The following is a 20,732-nucleotide window of genomic DNA, read 5'->3' as shown; positions in this document are numbered from 1 at the left end:
CTTTTCTGTTTTTTTACTTTTACAGATAATCAAAGATATGAAATCTTCAAGCGCAGAATTCTCCAAGGAAAGTCAGTCCCTCATTATGCAGCTATAGAGCCAGATGGGGATGGTCTAATGATTGTCTCCTACAAACCATTCAGATTTATGCAGGATGAGGAGAATCAGCTTGAAAAAAAGGAAGATGGGAAAATAGCAGATAAAAAGAGAGGTAACATTTGTTCTGGTCCTGTTTTCCTAGACTTCTGTAACAAAACTATCCTTTATTGTAACAAAATAATAACGCTATATGATTTAATGAATTTCCATATATCACTACAATATTTTTTTCACTGTTTTTAAATTTCATTATAAATGTTTACTTCCTGGACAAAGAGATTTAGATATTTGTATTATTTTATGTATGTAATTTCTCTTTGTATATAGTGTTTGCCTTTCTTAATTGTAGAAGATGCCTTGCGCCTAGAGATGTGAGAAGAGTTTGCGTCTGCAGAAGACGCACAAAGTTCATGCTTTCATTGTCGTTGCATGAAAAATCAGTATTACACATCTAGAAATAGAGATAGTAATTGAGCTGTAAGTATCTGTGGAGAGAGGACATTCATTGAATTCTAACTTCATCATGCGCTGATAAGTGATGTGAAGGGCAACCACTAGCTCAGCAGGCAGACAAAATCCTCCAAATGTTTTCATCATCAACATGCTGTGTGATTGTACTAGTTAGTACAGGAGTCTTCTCCTTGACTTTTTAGGGTTTGGATCAGGCTCAGGATCATTAGATTGGTTCTTGTTTTTTTAAACTGTTTGCTAGTTACTGCCTCCATCCTAAATAATCTCTAAATCATTTTCAAATCCTCTTAAAAAAAAAAAAAAAAAAAAAAAAAAAAAAGAAGTTCTCTCTACAGGTAGTCATATTGGTTTGCCTATTGAGTGTATCCTAATCAGGATCATTGGAGGGCTATTTTATAGGAAACACTATTTGTGGATTATTTTCACATGAAATCATTTGCTGTGGTGCACTGATGTGTATTTGAAACCTTCCACAAAGCTGTAGCTAAAAGAAGCCAGAAATATGCACAGGCTAATTCTATTAGAAAGGCGTGTGTCTTTTTGTTTTTGTATGATCGTAGGCCTGGAAGAGACTTCAATCAGTCATCTAGACCAGCCCTCTGCACTCATGGCTGGACTAAGTATTATCTATACTGATGTTTGTCTAACCTGCTCTTAAAAATATCTAAATGATGGAGATTCCGCAGCCTCCCTAGGCAATGTATTTCAGTGATTAACTACCCTGACAGGAAGTTTTTCTAATGTCCAACCTAAACTGCCCTTGCTGCAGTTTAAGCCCGTTGTTTCTTGGCCTATCCTCTGAGGTTAAGGAGAACAATTTTTCTCCCTCCTCCTTATAACAAGCTTTTATATACTTGATATCAGATCCCTCCCCCCCCTTATTCTTCTCTTCTCCAGACTAAACAAACTCAGTTTTTTCAATATTCTCTCCTAGGTCATGTTTTCTAGACGGTTAATCATTTTTGTTGCTCTTCTCTGGACTTTCTCAAATTTGTCCACAGCTTTCCTGAAATGTGGCACCTAGAACTAGACACAGTACTCCAATTGAGGCCTGATCAGTGTGGAGTAGATCGGAAAAATTACTACTTGTGTCTTACTTAAAATGGTCCTGCTAATACATCCCAAATGATGATTGCTTTTTTTTTTTTGCTGCAGTGTTACACTGTTGACTCATATTTTGCTTGTGATGCACTATGACCCCCCAGATTCCTTTTCACAGTACTCCATCCTAGACTGTCATTTCCCATTTTGTATGTGTGCAACTGATTGATCCTTCCTCATTGGAGTACTTTGCATTTGTCCTTATTGAATTTCATCCTATTTACTTCAGATCATTTTGAATGTTAATCCTATCCTCCAAAGTATTTGCAGTCCCTCCCAGCTTGATATCATCTGTAAACTTTTATAAGTGTATTCTCTATGCCGTTATCTAAATCACTGAAGATACTGAAGAGAACCGGACCCAGAACTGATCCCTGTGGGACACCACTTGATGTGCCCTTTCAGCTTGACTATGAATCACTGATGATTATTCTTTGGGAATGGTTTTCTAATGAGTTATTCACTGCCCTAGTAGCTCCATCTAGGTTGTATTTCCCTATTTTATTTATAAGGAGGTCATGTGAGACAGTATCAAAAGTCTTTCTGAAGTCAAGATATACCACATCTACTGCTTCCCACCATCCACAAAGCTTGTTACCCTATCTAAGAAAGCTATCAGTTTGGTTTGACATGATTTGTTCTTGACAAATCCATGCTGACTGAAAGGTCACAAATAACCACATAAAGGTTATTTAAATGGGTGTTGGACTGTATTAGCCTTTGCTGTACAATAGCTTGCCTGGACCCTCTGTGCAGATGGGAGTCCATTCCACCAGAGTTCAAGAAGCCTCTTCCACTTCCCTAATGAACTTTCCAATCTTCGAGATTTGTAAAGCAGCTACCTGGAGTTCAGTTCACACACTCACCCATCACTACTCCTTGGTGGAGGGTTCCAGATCTGATGCCCACTTTGGCAGAGCTGTCTTAGTCATGGGCTCACTAGACTCTGAGCACCCACTTCGAGGACATGAGATCTCTCCTTATGAGTCATCTAAAATGGAATCCATATGGACAACCACTCCAAAAACAGAACTGTTGTTTACAGTACGGTAACTGGTTTTTGTGATTTATTGTCATAGAAATGTAGGGATATAAGGGACCTCAAGAAGTCAAGTCCAACCGCTGGTGCTGAGGCAGATCACGTAAAAAGACCATCCCTGACAGGTGTTTGTTAAATCTCTTCTTAAAAACTGCCAGTATTGGGGATTCCACAACCTCCTTTGGAAGACTATTTCCAGACCTTAACTACTCCTATAGTTTTTTCCTAATACAGTATCTAAATGGACCACATGTATTTTCACAAGCTGTCGTCCTTCCTGGCTGGGTTCTGCAGTTAGGAGACTGAAGGCTAGTTACAGCTATCCTGCCCTTTATTCCTTTGGCTACAGTGTGCCAGAGGGCATACTGGGTACAGGCATGGCCCCAGTGAACACTAGTATTTTAAAAGATTCAGACCTCACACACGTGGGTCACATGTATCAGAAGTGGAATATATGTGGATAAACATCTCAAAGAACCACTGTTACTGTGGTTTCATGAAGATAACTCAAAAGATGCTGAACCTAGATAATGGGATTAATGCTCACTGATATATAGTGCCTTTGCTTACTTTAATTTGTGTATTGATTTCATAAAGTTATGGCTATTTAAAAATGCCTTTTGAAACATGTTAAATTACAAGTCCATATTTATATTGTTCAGCTGAATGTACACCTGCATATTTAAATGTACACATGAGTGTAAGCAACTCTCCATAACTGAGACATAAGTGGACTTTGGTCAAATAGCTACTGGTAGCCAGAAAACTCTGTTCCTCTCTCTTTTTTAAAGAAGTGATCAGAATATCTTCCATATGAAGTTTTCAGAGTAGAAAGTGAATACACATACTTTACCAAATTCCTCCCCCCCCACACACCCATATACTTTGCATTTTGTAACTGACTTTGTTTTTATATGTATGTTTCCATTTGTAGACCCTGTCTATTACTGGCAACAGACTGAAGATGATTTGACAGTAACAATTCATCTTCCGCAAGACATCACTAAAGATGACGTACAAGTACAGTTTTCTCCTGATCATATCATTGTAGCATTGAAAAGTCAGCCTCCTTTGGTGGAAGGAAAACTCTGTTCATCTATTGACCATGAAAGCTGCACATGGATAATTAGAGACAATAGGTATTAATAATCTATATATTGATTTTACTTGTCATATTAATATATATTAAGTCAAAGTACAGTTTTATTTTTAAAAAAATCCTCTTTGTTTCTCTCCAGTCCAGTCCATGCAACAGGCACCATATAAAATCCATTGAAGCTGATGTCAACTAGTGAAGGATCAGGCCTTTATTCAAAAAGGGCCTGCTCCTGCGAACACTTCTGTAAGTTACTCATGCATGAGTAGCTCAACATGCACAAGTGTCTCGTGATTTTCCAGTCATTCTTTCTCTCTGAAATGAAAATGTTTTAAAACTTTCAAAGTGATACACATGTAGAACTTTGTAAGTAATAAGGTGGTTTGGAAGAAGAGAGGTTTTGAAATAATCTCTATTCACTAAATTGGTGTCAGGGTCTGCAGAATTTGTATATGCAAAGATCAGTTGTGGGTGCAAATTAGGAAGTTAGAGGCATACGTACTCAGACTGCCACCCACAATTCATTTCTCCAGATTCAAATACAGTGAGCTCCATATGCATATGCTAAAAGGGAGGCTGGAGCTCCTGCCCTCTTAAAAATGTACCCCTTTAAACATTTTTGGTTATACAGCTTCAAAGACTGAAGCCTTAACTGGCTCAGCTTGTAAGCCAATTTCTTCATTACAGTTAAAAGGAACCGTGAAACTGCCATGTATACACATTAATGTCAAGGTTTTAAGATTTCCTTATGAATTTTTGTTGAACTAAATTACTGTGCTTTCACAGCAACCGCTATTCAGAATGGTTTAATTTGATGTATTCAGATAGTGTACAATGGAAGGCTACTTATGGGATGGAAAATTCTTTAACTTTTTCTTTCTGGAGCAAAGTTTTTGTGACATCTTAGTGGGAAATGCTCTCTGGTAGCCTCTTAGTTTGGAAAGAGGCTGTTCAATCAGACAGCTAAAGAAAGACAAATCTGGAAGCCAAATGGTTATTCCACCTGCAGCAAACTTGGCAAAAGTATTCAAACATTTTTTCAACCTTCTTAATATCATATCTTCATAGACCTTAAGGCCAAAAGGGACCATTATGATTATCTAATCTGGCCTTAAATGAGGAGTTGAATGAATATACATCTTCAAAAATAATTTATTTTTACAATTGACAATGCTGTGGCTGCTGCTCTTCTGAAATAATTGACCTTTGGTAATTGAATTTACCACCTTGTTCTGCCCTGTTGATTGACTCTTCCAGTATTGTGTGTCATGATGTTCTTTCCTTGTTTTTAACATATGATTAAGAGCATAATATACATGGAAATTAATTTTGTTTAAATGTAAAATTATACTACATTAATTATCAGACTGCAGTGTATGTCAAGGAATTGTTGACACAAATCTTAATTTTAACACTTTTTCCAGAAGAAAGAGAGAGCAAATCGATGAGGGGCCAAATAACTAGCTTTGTTAGCTTTAGGTTTCATTATATGAGCAAAAGTAGGTAGCCAAGAACATTTGTAGAGGTCTTCTGAAAGCCACTGAGTCAAGTGCAGTTCATGCTGATTCAATGCCAAACATCAGGTGAGATCAGAATCTGGTCTTCCGTATTCACAGTCTAATATTCTGACACCAGAGCTTCATTTTTTTTCAATAAGAGTCCATTTATTGTTGGGTAGGTGACTGTACTGAATATATTTGGCAGCCTGAGATGCAGATACAGTTCTCAGCAGCCAGTTAAATAAAAAAAAATTGTTTATGATCTGAATCCGTTTTTGTATTGAGGCATGGATTCTGTTCCAACTGGTTATGAAATTATTTCCCCTATTGTTCAAAATATGGCCTTTTCCTTCCAAGAGCAATTTTGAAAGTGAAGAGTTCTTCGAGTAGGTACAGCCATGTATTTCCACTGCATGTGCCCAGTGCACTGGAGCCGAAGAATTTTGCCTAGCAGTACCCATAGACAGCCAGCGCTCATACCTAGTGGCCCTAGCACCTCCCTTGGCCATGTGAGAGGACACTGCTCAACTGCCCCGCCTCCACAACCCCCTATTTCTTCTTACTGCTTATGGCTGGAGTGGGACCTCTGTGTGGTTGTAACCTCACAATTCTCTACTTCTTAATGACTTTTCTAGTTGTACACAGCTAATTAGAACTAGGGTTGTCAAACAATTAAAAAACTTAATTGCAATTAATTGTGAGATTAAAAAGTCATGATTAATCGCAATTTTAATCGCACTGTTAATAATAGAATACCACTTTATATTATAAATATTTTAGGATGTTTTTCTACATTTTCAAATATATTGATTTCCATTATAACACAAAGTATACACTGCTCACTTTATATTATTTTTCATTACAAATATTTGCATTGTAAAAAAGATCATTGAAAAATACTGTTTCTTTTAATCTCATACAAGTACTGTTGTGCAATCTCTTTATCATGTAAGTGCAGCTTACAAATATAGAATTATCTTTTTAAAAAACTGCACTCAAAAACAAAACAATGTAAAATTTTAAAGCCTGCACGTCCACTCAGTCCTACTTCTTGTTCAGCCAGTCGCTGAGATAAACATGTTTGTTTACTTTCATGGGAGAGAATCTTGCCGGCTTCTTATTTACAGTGTCACCTGAAAGTGAGAACAGGTGTTTGCTTGGCACTGTTGTAGGTGACATGGCAAGTTGTTTATGTGCCAGATATGCTGAACATTTGTATGCCCCTTCATTCTTCGTCTTGTAGGCTCTAAAGTAAAAATAATAATTCTACATTTTAAGTTGCACTTTCATGATAAAGAGATTGCACTACAGAACTTGTATGAGATTAAAAGAGACTGTATGTTTCAATTATCTCTTTTACAGTGCAAATATTTGTAATAAAAAATAATATAAAGTGAGCAGTGTACACTTTGTGTTCTGTGTTATAATAGAATTCAATATATTTGAAAATGTAGAAAAACATTCAAAAATATTAAATTTAAATTGGTATTTTATTATTGTTTAACAATGCAATTAAAACTGTGATTATTTTTAAAATCTTGGTAATTTGTTTGAATTCATCTTTTGCATTAATTGCGATTAACAGCACTAATTAGTACCTTAGTGTAGTGTTAGATTTAGTATTCATTAGCTTTAGTTCAAATATTTCCTTGGTGATGCCCTCACCAATGTTTAAACATGTCCATCGTGTGGAGAAGTAATCCCCACACACGTGCTTGCTGTGCTTAGGTGAAGCCCAGGCAAGGAAAGGTGTTTGATTTGCAAATCATTCACAAAGCGAACTCAGGTGATGATGGCTCTTCGTCTAAAACAGCACCTGCTCGAACAGGTCTTACAGTCTCTGGTTCAGCTCTGAGTCCCTTGTTGGATCAGAGGTCACCCTTGGGTTCTGAGGAAGCTTTGATTTCACATCCTGGAGCTTGTGCCTCTCCGAAGGGACTGAGAAGTTGCTTCCCATCAAGTGCACTGAGTAAAAGGTCACATAAGACCAATCATGGCCTTTCCTGGTTGTATGGAGACTTGTCTGCCTCCTGCTGAAGGAGCGCAATCCAGCACATTGTGAATGCCAGTTTATGGATGGAGCAGGTCCCGTCTACTGCTCCGCAGTACGACACAGAAAGGAAAGAGACCCCTTACCTTTAACTCCCTTTCCAGGCCCAGGGTGTCTGAGTCCTATACTGACAAGGGCAGTGCCAGTACTGGCTGGTTTTGTGCCAGCAGTGTATCAGGACCTGTTCTCCCTTTCTGTCCTGACCTTTCCACTGGTCCAGGACCTTGCCAGGGCTTCATTCTCTAGGTCATCTTTGCAGCTTGGGGCATTCTGACGATTGATCTGGTTGCCACGAGACACAGCAGGAAATATCATTTGATCTGCTCTCAAAGGGGCCTCATCCCTGGCTCCCTGTCCAAAGCTTTCCATCTCAGCTGGCAGTTGGCTCTTCTGTGATTCTCCAACCTTCTTGCACTGTCAATTCAGCTTCTCCCTTCCTCGCCATCCTGACCTACTCACACAAAACTTACATCCCATGTTTAGCTCCCTCATCTCACAGCATGGCTGCTTCACGGCTAAATGAGGAGGAAGAATAGTGTTCAGCAGTTGTTCAACAGGTCCTACTCAACAGTAGAAAGCCCTCTAGCAGAATGGCTTATTTAGCTAAATGGAAGCTGTTTTTGATGTGGTTTTCACCCAATGGTGACTTCTATTCAGGACATCTTGGAATACTTGCTGTACCTTCAATCCTTGGGATTTGCACTTAACTCGTTGAGAGTGAATCTGGCAGTGATAGTGGTGTTTCATCCGCCCTTCAGGGAATATCAGTCTTCTCTAATACCATGATAGCAAGATTCTTAAAAGGTGTTCTTCATCTTCATTGTCCAGTCTGAGAGCTGGTTCCTCTGTGGGACTTGAACATGTTCCTAACAGCTCTAAGGGACCTCCATTCAAGCCCCTTCATCTTGTTTGTCCCTTTCTGCTTTTGTGTCAGGAGACTTTGTTCCTGATAGCGATAACATCCACAAGAAGTGAGTGCAAGAAGCAGGCTCTACTTGTTGAGCCTTCTTATACACAGTTCTCCAAGGACCAAGTGACTTTATGACCACAAACACAATTTTTGTGTAAAGTGATATCTCAGTTTTATTTGAAGCAGGGAGTGTATTTACCTGTATTCTTTCCTAAGCCACATTCATCTCTAGAGGAGCAGTGTCTCTATACATTGGATGTGAGACAATGTCTGGCCTTATATTTGGACAGGACTAAATTGTTCTGTGCTTCGCCTAGCCTGTTTCTGTCGTATGAAGAGCAAGTGGTCTCTTCACAAATTATCTCTAAATGGTCTCCTTGGGAGCCTAAACAGTTCATAGAATCAGAGAAAATTAGGCTTGGAAGAGACGTCAGGAGGTCATCTAGTCCAACCGCCTGCTCAAAACAGGACAAACCGCAATTAAATCATCACAGCCAGAGTTTTGTCAAGCCGAGCCTTAAAAACCTCTAAGGATGGAGATTCCACCACCTCCCTAGGTAACCCATTCCAGTGCTGCTTCACCCTCCTAGTGAAAGTTTTTTTTTCCTAATATCTAACCTAGACTCCCCCACTGCAACTTGAGACCATTCCTCCTTGTTCTGTCATCTGCCACCACTGAACAGCCAAGCTCCATCCTCTATGAAACCCACCTTCAGATAGTTGAAGGCTGCTGTGAAATCCCCCCTCACTTATTTCTTCTGCAGACTAAATAAGCCCAGTTCCTTCAGCTTCTCCACATAAATCATGTGCCCCAACCCCCTAATTATTTTCATTGCCCTCTGCTGGACTCTCTCCAATTTGTCCACATCCTTTCTGTAGTGGAGGGCCCAAAACCGGGTGCAATACTCCAGATGTGGCTTTGCCAATCCCGGATAGAGGGGAATAATCACTTCCCTCGATCTGCTGGCAGTGCTCCTACTAATGCAGCCTAATATGTAATTAGCCTTGTTGGCAACAAGAGCACACTAACTCATATCCATCTTCTTGTCCTGTAATCTTGACCTGTAATCCCCCAGGTCCTTTTCTGCAGAACTGCTGCTTAGCCAGTCAGTCCACAGCCTGTAGCAGTGCATGTGATTCTTCTGTCCTAAGTGCAGGACTCTGCACTTGTCCTTGTTGAACCTCATCAGATTTCTTTTGCCTCCATCCTCCAATTTGTTGAGGTCACTCTGGACCCTACCCTCCAGCGTATCTACCTCTCCCCTCAGCTTAGTGTCATGCGCGAACTTGCTGAGAGTGCAATCCATCCCATCATCCATATCATTAATGAAGATGTTGAACAAAACCAGCCCCAGAACCGACCCTTGGGGCACTCTGCTTGATCCCAGCTGCCAACTAGGTATCGAGCCATTGATCACTACCCATTGAGCCCAACAATCTAGCCAGCTTTCTAATCACCTTGTAGTCCATTCATCCAATCCATACTACTTTAACTTGCTGACAAAAATACTGTGGGAGACCGTATCAAAAGCTTTGCTAAAGTTGAGACTAGCTAGTATGTATTTGGGTCTTTGTCTTTTTTTTTCTTTCTTTGTCTTTTTTGAAAACCCCTCTTCCCCCCCCCACCCCACCCCCGATCAAAAACCAAGCCCAACATCTGAAACCTCCTCACAGTTCCAGAACTTTGGGAAAGTTCAGATCTGGATTTGAACTTTGTGACTTTGGGGCCTTCCCCCCCCCCCCCCAAGAACACGCAACTTTATTTGATGTATTGGAGCATAAGCTTTCGTAAGTCAGAAGTGGGTATTCACTCACAAAAGCTTGTGCTCCAGTACATCTGTTAGTCTATAAGATGCCACAGGACTCTGTTGCTTTTTACAGATCCAGACTAACATGTCTACCTCTCTGAAACTTTATTTGAATATTTTAAGATTTTTTTTCGTCATGTTAGGATTCAAAATTTTATTAACAAGGCAGATATTGTAAAATGCTATCTTACTGTGAACTGGAATTGTCCAGTTTATCTCACTGGAAAACTGTTTTTATAAACTGGTATTCTCAGAATATCTGTGACTACTAGCAAGCCAATCTTTTTTCATTAGCCAAGTACAGCAGATATGATATATATCTTAACTCAAGGTAGTTCTATTGCTACCTTCACTGCGTGAGAGCTATTGTGGTTACATGTTCAGGGTGGCAGCTGGACCCTAATGCAAATTGCATAGGAGTTTAATAGGAATGAGCCTAACCAATGTTTTTAATTATGTTTGTCATAGTATTGAATTTCTATTTTAATACACAGGTAGAGTTAGTAGTAGTGAATTAGAGTGAAAAATAAACAATTAGGTATCAACAGCATCCTGTTTTGAGAAAAATAATATATGGCTTATTGGTTTGCACTGCCATTGTGAAGTGTAAATCTTGAGCAATTACCTATTTAGAAAAACAAAACAAGACACCTTCCCCTACATACGCATCTGCCAGACACCTGAAATTCTCTCAAAGGTTAGTCTAGGCTTACTAGATCAAACTGAGAAGTTAAATAATTGGTGTTATAAATTAGATGTAGGGCTGTCAAATGATTAAAAAAAAATCCTTATTAATCACAGTTTTAATCACAGTTACACGATAATAGAATACCATTTATTTCAATATTTTGCATGTTTTTCTACATTTTCAAATATGTTGATTTCACTTACAACACACAATACAAAAGAAAGTGCTCACTTTATTTTTTATTATAAATATTTGCTCTGTAAAAAGATAAAAGAAACAGTATTCTTAATTTCAGTTTTTCAGTGTGATAAGCAGGTGTAGCTTATAATGTGAACTTTTGTCACCAATTACGTTCTCTGAATCTGTACCAGTTACATTCTCTGAATCCATGAAAAATTGTTTATAAATGGCACGTTCTTGCCATCAGTAATGCACTACAATCTGAAGTCTCTCTGAAGTAGAGACATTAATGTTAATCCAAAATCCATATTGAAAGTCACAATTGAATAGAAAAGGAGTATTTGTCTTAAGTTTTTTGAAAATCAGCTTCAGCCATTACACTTCTTTTAATGAATTTTTGGCATTCTGTACAACAGGTAAATGCATTGCAGAACTGCAATATTTATTATTTGAACGGAAGCTTCACTGGATACAGATTTCTCCCTTTTTCTCTTTACACTTGTTAAAAATTGTAAAATCAAAATTAAAGTATAATTACTAGAGAGATTTGAATCCAGTCTAGTGGACTTTGTTTACCATAATATATATTGACGATGGAACCCTGAGTTTGTTTTATGACTGATAGAAGTGGGCTATGGTGCTGTTAGTTTCCCCCAGTTCATGAAAGTACTTAACCATGTGAATTGTGCTAATTCTCTGGGTTGTGTGGAGTAAGAGTGAAAATTTACTCTAGGCTCATCCCTTTGGCTGGTACAAGGAACTGCATCTACCTCTGTACCATATGGAAAGTTGCTTTCGTTTGAGAGTTGGTGAGAGAGGAATGTAAAATAATTAATCTCACGGCCTGTAGGATGCTCCAGTTGTGGGAGAAAATTGGTACACAATGATAAAATCACTTTGATCAACCCTTTGTTTTATATGATTATTTAAATTGTAATAACAATCTTTTATTTGGTGATAGAATTGGGCAGGGAATATAACCCAGCTGAAGAGTCTGCAGATATTGAACCAGAAAATGTCAATTTAGAAGTAAGAATACCTATATGGTGAATATATATGGTGGTTTGAAAAGAGATTCATTACCCTAAAATAACCTACAGGGGAGTTTTTTGTTGATCTTCTCTGGACTGTCCCCAATTTGTCTACCTCTTTCCTGAAATGTGGTGCCCAGAACTGGACACAATACTCCAGCTGAGGCCTAATCAGTGCACAGTAGAGTGGAATAATTACTTCTTGTGTCTTGCTTACAACACTCATGCTAATATACATCCCAAAATGATCTGTGCATTTTTTTGCGACAGTGTCACACTGTTGGCTCATATTTAGCGTATGATCCACTACGACCCCCCAGATCCCTTTCTGCAGTACTCCTTCTTAGGTAGTCATTTCCCATTTTGTGAGTGTGCAACTGATTGTTTCTTCCTAAGTGGAGTACTTTGCATTTCTCCTTATTGAATTTCAACCTATTTACTTCAGTTTGTCTAGATCATTTTGAATTTTAATCCTATCCTCCAAAGCACTTGCAACTTCTTCCAGCTTGGTATCATCTTCAAACTTTATAAGTGTACTCTGTGTGCCATTATCTAAATCATTGATGAAGGTATTGAATAGAATTGACCCAGAACTGATCCCTGTGGGACCCCATGATGTGCAGTCAGCCAGTAGGTGCTTTACTTTTCATTCACCAGACAGCGTCTTAGAGCATTTTTCCATCTCACAAACCCCTGTACAGCTTTTAGGAAATATACTAACCCATATACAATTTCAAGCCCAGAACTGCTGCTTCAAGCCCCAGTTCAGCCAAGCACATACATAGTTTCATTGATGTCAATAGGACTATTGACTATCAGGGTTGGAAGGGACCTCATCTCGTCTAGTCCAACCGCCTGCTCAAAGCAGGAGCAATCCTCAGACAGATTTTTGCCCCAGATCCCTAAATGGCCCCCTCAAGGATTGAACTCAGGCCAATGCTCAAACCACTGAGCTAACCCTCCTCCCCATGTACATAAGTGATTTGCAGGATTGAGGCCTTAAAGATGAAAGTGGGATTTTCAGAACTGAGTATTAGTTCTATTTGAATGTTTGTGTGAATGTTTGTTTTGAAATAATTGCGAGTATGTACCTTAGAAAGCAGTTGCCATAAGAAAACCAAAGAATGGCATCCCGTTACAGCAGTGCTTCTGATATTTCTTTCAACAGAAGTATTTTTCTTGTTTCTTAATGGTTCCTCTCACTCCAAATACTTTTAGTTAATATTAACAAAAATATTCCCCTTTCCTGAAGATGCAAATCCTATGCAAATGATAGTTTTGGGGAGAAAAGAGTAATAGAATAGCTAGACGTTAAACTTTGAATTCACTTGTACTAAAATGACATTTCAGTGATTAATTTGGTATTAAATGCTATGGTGAAAAATTACTCAGTGGCACTAAACTATCTATCATGTGGGTTATATTGCATGATCTGTTTCTCAGTCTTTCAGTGAACTGGGAAAGGTATAATTCTTAAATAGTAAGTTGTACATTTCTATATATTAAACTGTACTTACTGTTCCTCATTTTACTAGTAACCACACTAATAGTTTTGCACTGTGGTGTAGCAATCAGTCAATTATAAAATCATTTTCTATTGTTGGATACTACATGCACATCAGACGTTATCTTATAAATTTATACAAAAAGGGCCTGATTCACAGTTTCTTCATTCAGGCCTAGTATCTCCAATTTCTTTGTGATTATTTTTTGGGGAAAAGCAGTTATTCACAGGTTTTAGAATTCTTATTAGTATAGACTAATATACATCCTAATTATGCAAAATATACTTTTTGTATTGGAAGGAACATTTCATGTCTTACCATATTTATCTTTACACAGTTAACACATCCTTTCTGAAAACTGATTTTATACGCAGGACAGACAGTTATTCAATGTTTTGTAGCTATATGATCTCTATCAAACATAAGGAACAGATGTATTAACCCCAGATGACACATTATGAAAGCGTACTTTCAAGTAGTTACCCAATAAACAACTCTAAATAAACATTTTGGGCTGTCAAGCAGTTAAAAAAAAGTAATCACAATTAATCGCGCTGTTTAATAATAGAATACTATTTATTTCAGTGGTTTTGGATGTTTTCTACATTTTTCAAATATATTGATTTCAGTTACAACACAGAATACAAAATGTACAGTGCTCACTTTATAGTTATTTTTATTGCAAATATTTGCACTGTAAAAAAAGAAATTGTATTTTTCAGTTCATCTAAGACAAGTACAGTAGTGCAATTTTTTTATTATGAAAGTTGAACTTACAAAGGTAGAATTACAAAAAAATAACTGCATTCAAAAATACAACAGCAAAACTTCAGAGCCTGCAAGTCCACTCAGTCCTACTTCAGCCAATTGCTCAGACAAACAAGTTTGGTTACAATTTGCAGGAGATAATGTTGCCTGTTTCTTGTTTACAATGTCACGTGAAAGTGAGAATAGGCATTCACATGGGACTGATGTAGCGAGCGTCACAAGATATTTTCATGTCAGATGCGCTAAAGATTCATATGTCCCTTCATGCTTCAATCGCTATTCCAGAGGACATGCTTCTATACTGATGACGGGTTCTGCTCGATAACATTCCAAAACAGAGCAAACTGACACACATTCATTTTCATCATCTGAATCAGATGCCACCAGCAGAAGGTTGATTTTGTGGGGAGAGGGGAGGGTTCGCGTTCTGTAGTTTTCGCATCGGAGTTTTGCTATTATAAGAATTCTGAAAGCGTGCTGCGCACCTCATCCCTCTCAGATTTTAGACAGCACTTCAGATTCTTAAATCTTGGGTCGAGTGCTGTAGCTATTTTTAGAAATCTCACATTGATACCTTCCTTGCATTTTGTCAAATCTGCTGTGAAAGTTCTTAAAATGAACGTGCTGGGTCACATGAGACTGATATATGGCAGAATGCGGGTAAAACAGGAGATGTCCCCAAGGAGTTCATTCACAAATTTAATTAATGCATTTTTTTAACAAGCATCATCAGCATGGAAGCATGTCATCTGGAATGGTGGACGAAGCATTATGGGCCATACGAATGTTTAGCATATCTGGCACGTAAATACCTTGCAACGCTGGCTACAAAAGTGCCATGCGAATGCCTGTTCTCACTTTCAGGTGACATCGTAAATAAGAAGCAGGCAGCACTATCTCCCGTAAATGTAAAGAAACTTATTTGACTTAGCAATTGGCTGAACAAGAAGTAGGACTGAGTGGACTTATAGGAGCTAAAGTTTTACGTTGTTTTGTTTGGGTCCACTTATGTAACAAAAAATCTACATTTGTAAGTTACACTTTCCTGATAAAGGCACTGCACCATAGAATCATAGAATATTAGAGTTGGAATAAACGTCAGGAGGTCATCTAGTACAATCCCCTGATCAAACCAGGACCAACACCAAGTAATCATCCCAGCCAGGGGTTTGTCAAGCCAGGCCTTAAAAACCTCTGAGGATGGAGATTCCACCACCTCTCTAGGTAACCATTCCAGTGCTTCACCAGCCTCCTAGTGAAATAGTATTTCCTAATATCCAACCTGGACCTCGCCCACTGCAACTTGAGACCCTTACTTCTTGTTCTGTCATCTACCACCACTGAGAACAGCTGAGCTCCATCCTCTTTGGAACCCTCTTTCAGGTAGTTGAAGACTGCTATCAACCCCCTTCTCCTCCTCTTCCTCCCCTCCACCTCCGCCACTCTTCTCTTCTTCAGACTAAATAAGCCCAGTTCCCTCAGCCTCTCCTCGTAAGTCATATGCCTCAGTTCCCTGATAATTTTCATTGCCCTCTGCTGGACTCTCTCCAATTTGTCCAAATCCCTTCTGTAGTGGGGGGATCAAAACTGGACACACTATTCCAGGTGTGGCCTCACCAGTGCCGAATAGAGGGGAATAATCACTTCCCTTGATCTGCTGGCAATGCTCCTACTGATACAGCCCAATATGCCATTGGCCTTCTTGATAAACAAGGGCATGCTGCCGACTCATATCCAGCTTCTCGTCCACTGTAATCCCCAGGTCCTTTTCTGCACAACAGCTGCTTAGCTAGTGGTCTCCAGCCTATAGCGGTGCATGGGATTCTTCCTTCCTCAGTGCAGGACTCTGCACTTGTCCTCCAAATTGTCTAGGTCACACTGGGCCTTATCCCTGCCCTCCAGCGTATCAACCTCTTCCCCTAAGCTTAGTTTGTATGAGGTTAATTGAAAAATGGTATTTCTTTTGTTTATCACTTTTACAGTGCAAATATTTGTAATAAAAAATAATAATGCAAAGTGAGTACTGTACACTTTGTATTGTGTTGTAATAGAAATCAATATATTTGAAAATATAGAAAACATCCAAAAATATTTAATAAATTTCCATTGATATTCTATTGTTTAACAGTGCGATTAATCACCATTTTAATTTTTGAGTTAATTGTGATTGATGGACCTAGTATATATATTTAAAGTAGGTATTTATATATAAAATACACATACATACAATTTTAATACCTACTTTAATTACACTAAATTTAAAATGAATACTCAGAAACAATGAGGATTCACAGAAATAAGTCTTTCTGTATTTAGACTCTTAAAGTTGATTAAGATGTTGATGTAATATACGTAGACTTGGTCGTACATGCCAACTTGATTAAAATACTAGAAAGATTAACATGATACACATGAAGTGCTTTAAAAGCTGGCTAACTGATGGGTCTCAATGTAATTTTAAAGGGGGAATCATCGAGTGGGTGTGTTTCTAGTGAAATCCTGCAGGCATCAGTTTTTGGTTCTAGCTATTTAACATTTTTATCGGTGACCTGGAAGAAAACAAAAAATCATTATTAATTCGCCAATGACAAAAATTTGGGGGAAGTGGCAAATAATGAAGAGGACAGGTCACTGAGACAGAGGAATATGGGTTGCTTAAGTTGGGCGAAAATTAACTATGCATTTTAATATGAATATTTATAAAAGTATACATCTAGGAATAAAGAATGGAGGCCATGCTTACAGGATAGGGGACTCTATGTTAGGAAGAAGCGATTCTCTGAAAGAATTGGGGGAAGTAGTGGAGAATCAGCTGACCATGAGCTCCCAGTACAACACTAGCTAAAGGGGCTAATGGAATCTTGGGAGCTATAAAGAGGGGTTTCTCAAGCAGGAGCAAATAGGGCAATTTTACATGTGTGTTTAGAGTGGTCAACACCAGTGCCAGAATACTTTTGTCTAGTTCTGGTGTCCACAGATATTGATAAATTGGAGAGGGTTCAGAGAAGAGCCCCAAGAAAGGTTACGGGATTAGAAAATGTGCCTTAAAGTGGTAGACTCCAGGTGCTCAATCTATTTAACTCAAGAAGAGAAAGGTAAGGGGCGACTTGATTGCAGACTATAAGAACCTACATAGGGAACAAATATTTAATACTGAGCTCATCAATCTAGCAAAGAAAGGTAGAACATAATCCAATGCCTGCAAATTGAAGCTAGACAAATTCTGACTGAAAATAAGGCATACATTTTTAACAGTGAGAGTAATTAACCAGTGGAACAACTTACCAAGGGTCTTGGTCTATTCTCCTTCATTGACAATTTTTAAATCAAACTTGGATCTTTTTCTAAATGATATGATCTAGGAATTATTTTGGAGAAGTTATTTAGGAGATCAGACTAGATGATCAAAATGGTCCCTTCTGGCCTTGGAAAAAAACTCTAGCTGTCACCTGCATCTATTTTTGTTTTGCCTTTCTGATAGATATCATTTCTTTGGAGTAACTACAAAAGGCAACTTTTTATTGCAAATTATGTGAATGGCAAAAATTAGGATATAATATTTGGATTGTTAATCCTTTCCGCCCTCTATAATCCACATTTAGAGGTGGTGATTGTCAACTTGAGAACATAGTGATATCTGTAATATTACATAAATTCTTACCTTCCAACCCCATATTTATCCTTTAGTTTGGAGATTTCTCTAATTAAGAAAGATGAAGAACCCATGTGGCCAGAGCTTATAGTAGGCGACGCACAAGGAGAATTCATCATGGACTCTTCCCAGTGTTCTGCAGTAGCTGAACGTCTGATGCATCTTACCTCTGAAGAAATGGTAAGAAATTAAAAATAAAAATAACACTTGAAAATCCTCATGGAGATGCTCAAGTTGTACCTTCTTGAGGAGCCAGGCTCTCCCTTCCCTGACGTTATGTAGTCAGTCAGGTCATTTAGGATTATAACGACTAACATTTCTCTTCTGGTTAGTTACAATTAACAAACCATAGTAGCACTAAGTAGCTTTTTAATAATTTTTCATAATCTACACATACAATATGAGGTTTAAATTGTAATGTAAACCACACACATTCTGACTTAGTGTTTGCTCAACAAAGCACACAAGGATGATTGAGTGTAGTGTGTTGTGTGTTTGTTTTCCTACTATATGTAGTCATTGGCTGCATGTGTGTTCTTTCAGTATGCTATCCCAGCTCTGCACAGGTACAAGGCACAGCAGATCTCAGTCGAACTGCCCAATAAAACCACAGACCCATTTCAGTAGCCAAGGCACCTGGTCAGATTTATTGTCAATAAAGCATAGTCCTGGTGTCCCAGAGACTTTACAGGACGACTAACACATGTATGGCCGTAACAATGGACCAGCTCAGTGAATGGCGGGACTTTCCATCCCTCGCTTCTGAGACCCTTCTTTTCTACACTAGTACAATCAAGTTACGTATTGTCCCTCTGGTGTGGTTAATTACCACCGTTTACCTTGTACATATTGATTAGATCAGAACATCTCTATTCATCACCCTTGCAATGCCAGCCCTGTTCTTACTAGATTCTGTGAACTTGCAAGCAAATATGTTTTGTGACAGGGCCTGACTTCTGCTCATAAGCCAACTTTTACTAACTTTGCTTTATATCAGGAAGGCTTGACCACTATAGGGAGGGATAGCATTGGCCTGCTAAACCCAGGGTTGTGAGTTCAATCCTTGAGCGGGCCACTTAGGGATCTGGGGCAAAAATTGGTCCTGCTAGTGAAGGCAGGGGGCTGGATGCGATGACCTTTTGAGGTCCCTTCCAGTTCTAGGAGACTGATATATCTCCAATTATTACCTTTCAGGCCTCTTATACCAGACCTCATGTTTCAGGCTTTCTTTCTACTGCACCTACCATTTGTGAAATGGCTGTCCCAAGATGAGTTGATTAAAGTAATTTTTTGGAGGATGTTTTTCACCTGAGAGAGATGTTAGTAAAACCTAATTATGAACTACAAAAAATTAATGAAAACCTAGGAATTTCATTTTCAGTTGTTTAGCCAAAACACAGAAATATTCTGTATAGAAAGCCCAGTCTTTGTAGTTGACATGTAAGCAAAAGTAGTCATTTCCTCATATGAGCATCAAAACAAGCATATAGCTACTCAGGTACTTGTTTTGAGAGCCAAAATGCCATTTTGTGAAGCCACCATTGTAAATTGGATGTCATAATGTAAGTGCCCAAATTTAAAATGTGGGCTTCTGACTGTAAAAGACATTTTTATCTAGCTCTCAGATGAAGGCACATACCTTTGGGTGTCTTTTAATATCTCTATCTGCAGTGAGTGGGTCCAGTCCAGGGGTTCCCAAATTTGGTTCACGGCTTGTTCAAGGTAAGCCCCTGGTGGGCCGCAAGACGCTTTGTTTACCTGAGCATCCGCAGGTACGGCTGCTTGCAGCTCCCAATGGCTGAAGTTCGCTGTTCACGGCCAATGGGAGCTGTGGAAAGTGGTGGCCTGGCTCGCGCCGCTTCCTGCAGCTCCCATTGACCAGGAACGGCCAACCGCAGCCACTGGGAGCTGCGAGTGGCCGTACCTGCGGATGCTCAGGTAAACAAAGCGTCTTGTGGCCCACCAGGGGGCTTACCCTGAACAAGCCATGAACCAAGTTTGAGAACCCTGGGTCCAGTCTGATGTGGTGAGTAATGTGCAGGGTTTTTGTCAAACACTTATTTCAGACCCAAATTGACGCTCAGATTCTCAGAGTAGATGGAATGTATCTCACAGTTAGAAGTGGCCAAACTGTAACTAAGAGGCAATCTAAATTCATTGCACAATTGAAGATGTGGAACAATTTGATTGTTCAAAATTTGCTCACATTTTTATCGTCAAGAAAAAGCATCTTTAGACTTCAGTCACCTCTGTGACATAAGTTCATGTGAATTCCTTATACTGCACATGGTCTGATTCCCATGGTGCTCTAGGCTTCTACCCTTGTGCTTAAACTCGGTGAGTGTATCTAAGAACCATGGTGCTCTGTCCGGGTAATATGCTGATATATATTTGGGGCCAGTGTGTCAGCTGCGAATGGTGAGAGGTCCTGATGTTTTACCAGAACTGATTTTGGAGAAGGATAGTATTCTCTGGCATGGCGTATAGTAATCCTTACAAAGTCCATGAGCTTCAAAGGTGGCGCTGTGTGGTTCTTCCTGCTTCTAGAATCAAAGATATTGGGGAGAACTTCTCTTTTAAGGAAGTGATGATCAGGCAAAGACATGGACGTGATTTTTATATTTTAGTGTGTCTTCGGCACTGGAGATCTATCCATGTCTGAGTGGGTGAGACCATTGCCTGCTTGAATGAGTCTCACTGTAACTATCACAGAGATGAGACTGTTATCTTACAACATTATATTGCACGGTCTGACTGTGCACAATGATGATTATTGAATACAATTTCTGCCCTGGGTGAACCTTTTCCTCGAAAGGTACTTTTGCTTCACTCCCA

General features: G+C 38.9%; 1 protein-coding gene across 1 annotated transcript in view; it reads left to right on the top strand.

Annotated features, from left to right (window-relative positions):
* The window catches only part of NUDCD1 (NudC domain containing 1), a 159,704-nt gene that overhangs the window by 89,979 nt on the left and 48,993 nt on the right, over nt 1–20,732 (top strand). Inside the window, exons 5-7 of the mRNA XM_050940947.1 lie at nt 26–211; nt 3,645–3,849; nt 17,933–18,077. Of these exons, the coding sequence (XP_050796904.1) occupies nt 26–211; nt 3,645–3,849; nt 17,933–18,077 (536 nt within the window). The remainder of the gene's footprint in view (nt 1–25; nt 212–3,644; nt 3,850–17,932; nt 18,078–20,732) is intronic.

Source organism: Gopherus flavomarginatus, chromosome 2 (assembly GCF_025201925.1).
Source record: "Gopherus flavomarginatus isolate rGopFla2 chromosome 2, rGopFla2.mat.asm, whole genome shotgun sequence".
Taxonomy (NCBI): domain Eukaryota; kingdom Metazoa; phylum Chordata; order Testudines; family Testudinidae; genus Gopherus; species Gopherus flavomarginatus.
Note: the sequence above shows the minus strand (reverse complement) of the source record. Positions and strands in the feature narration are given on the sequence as shown.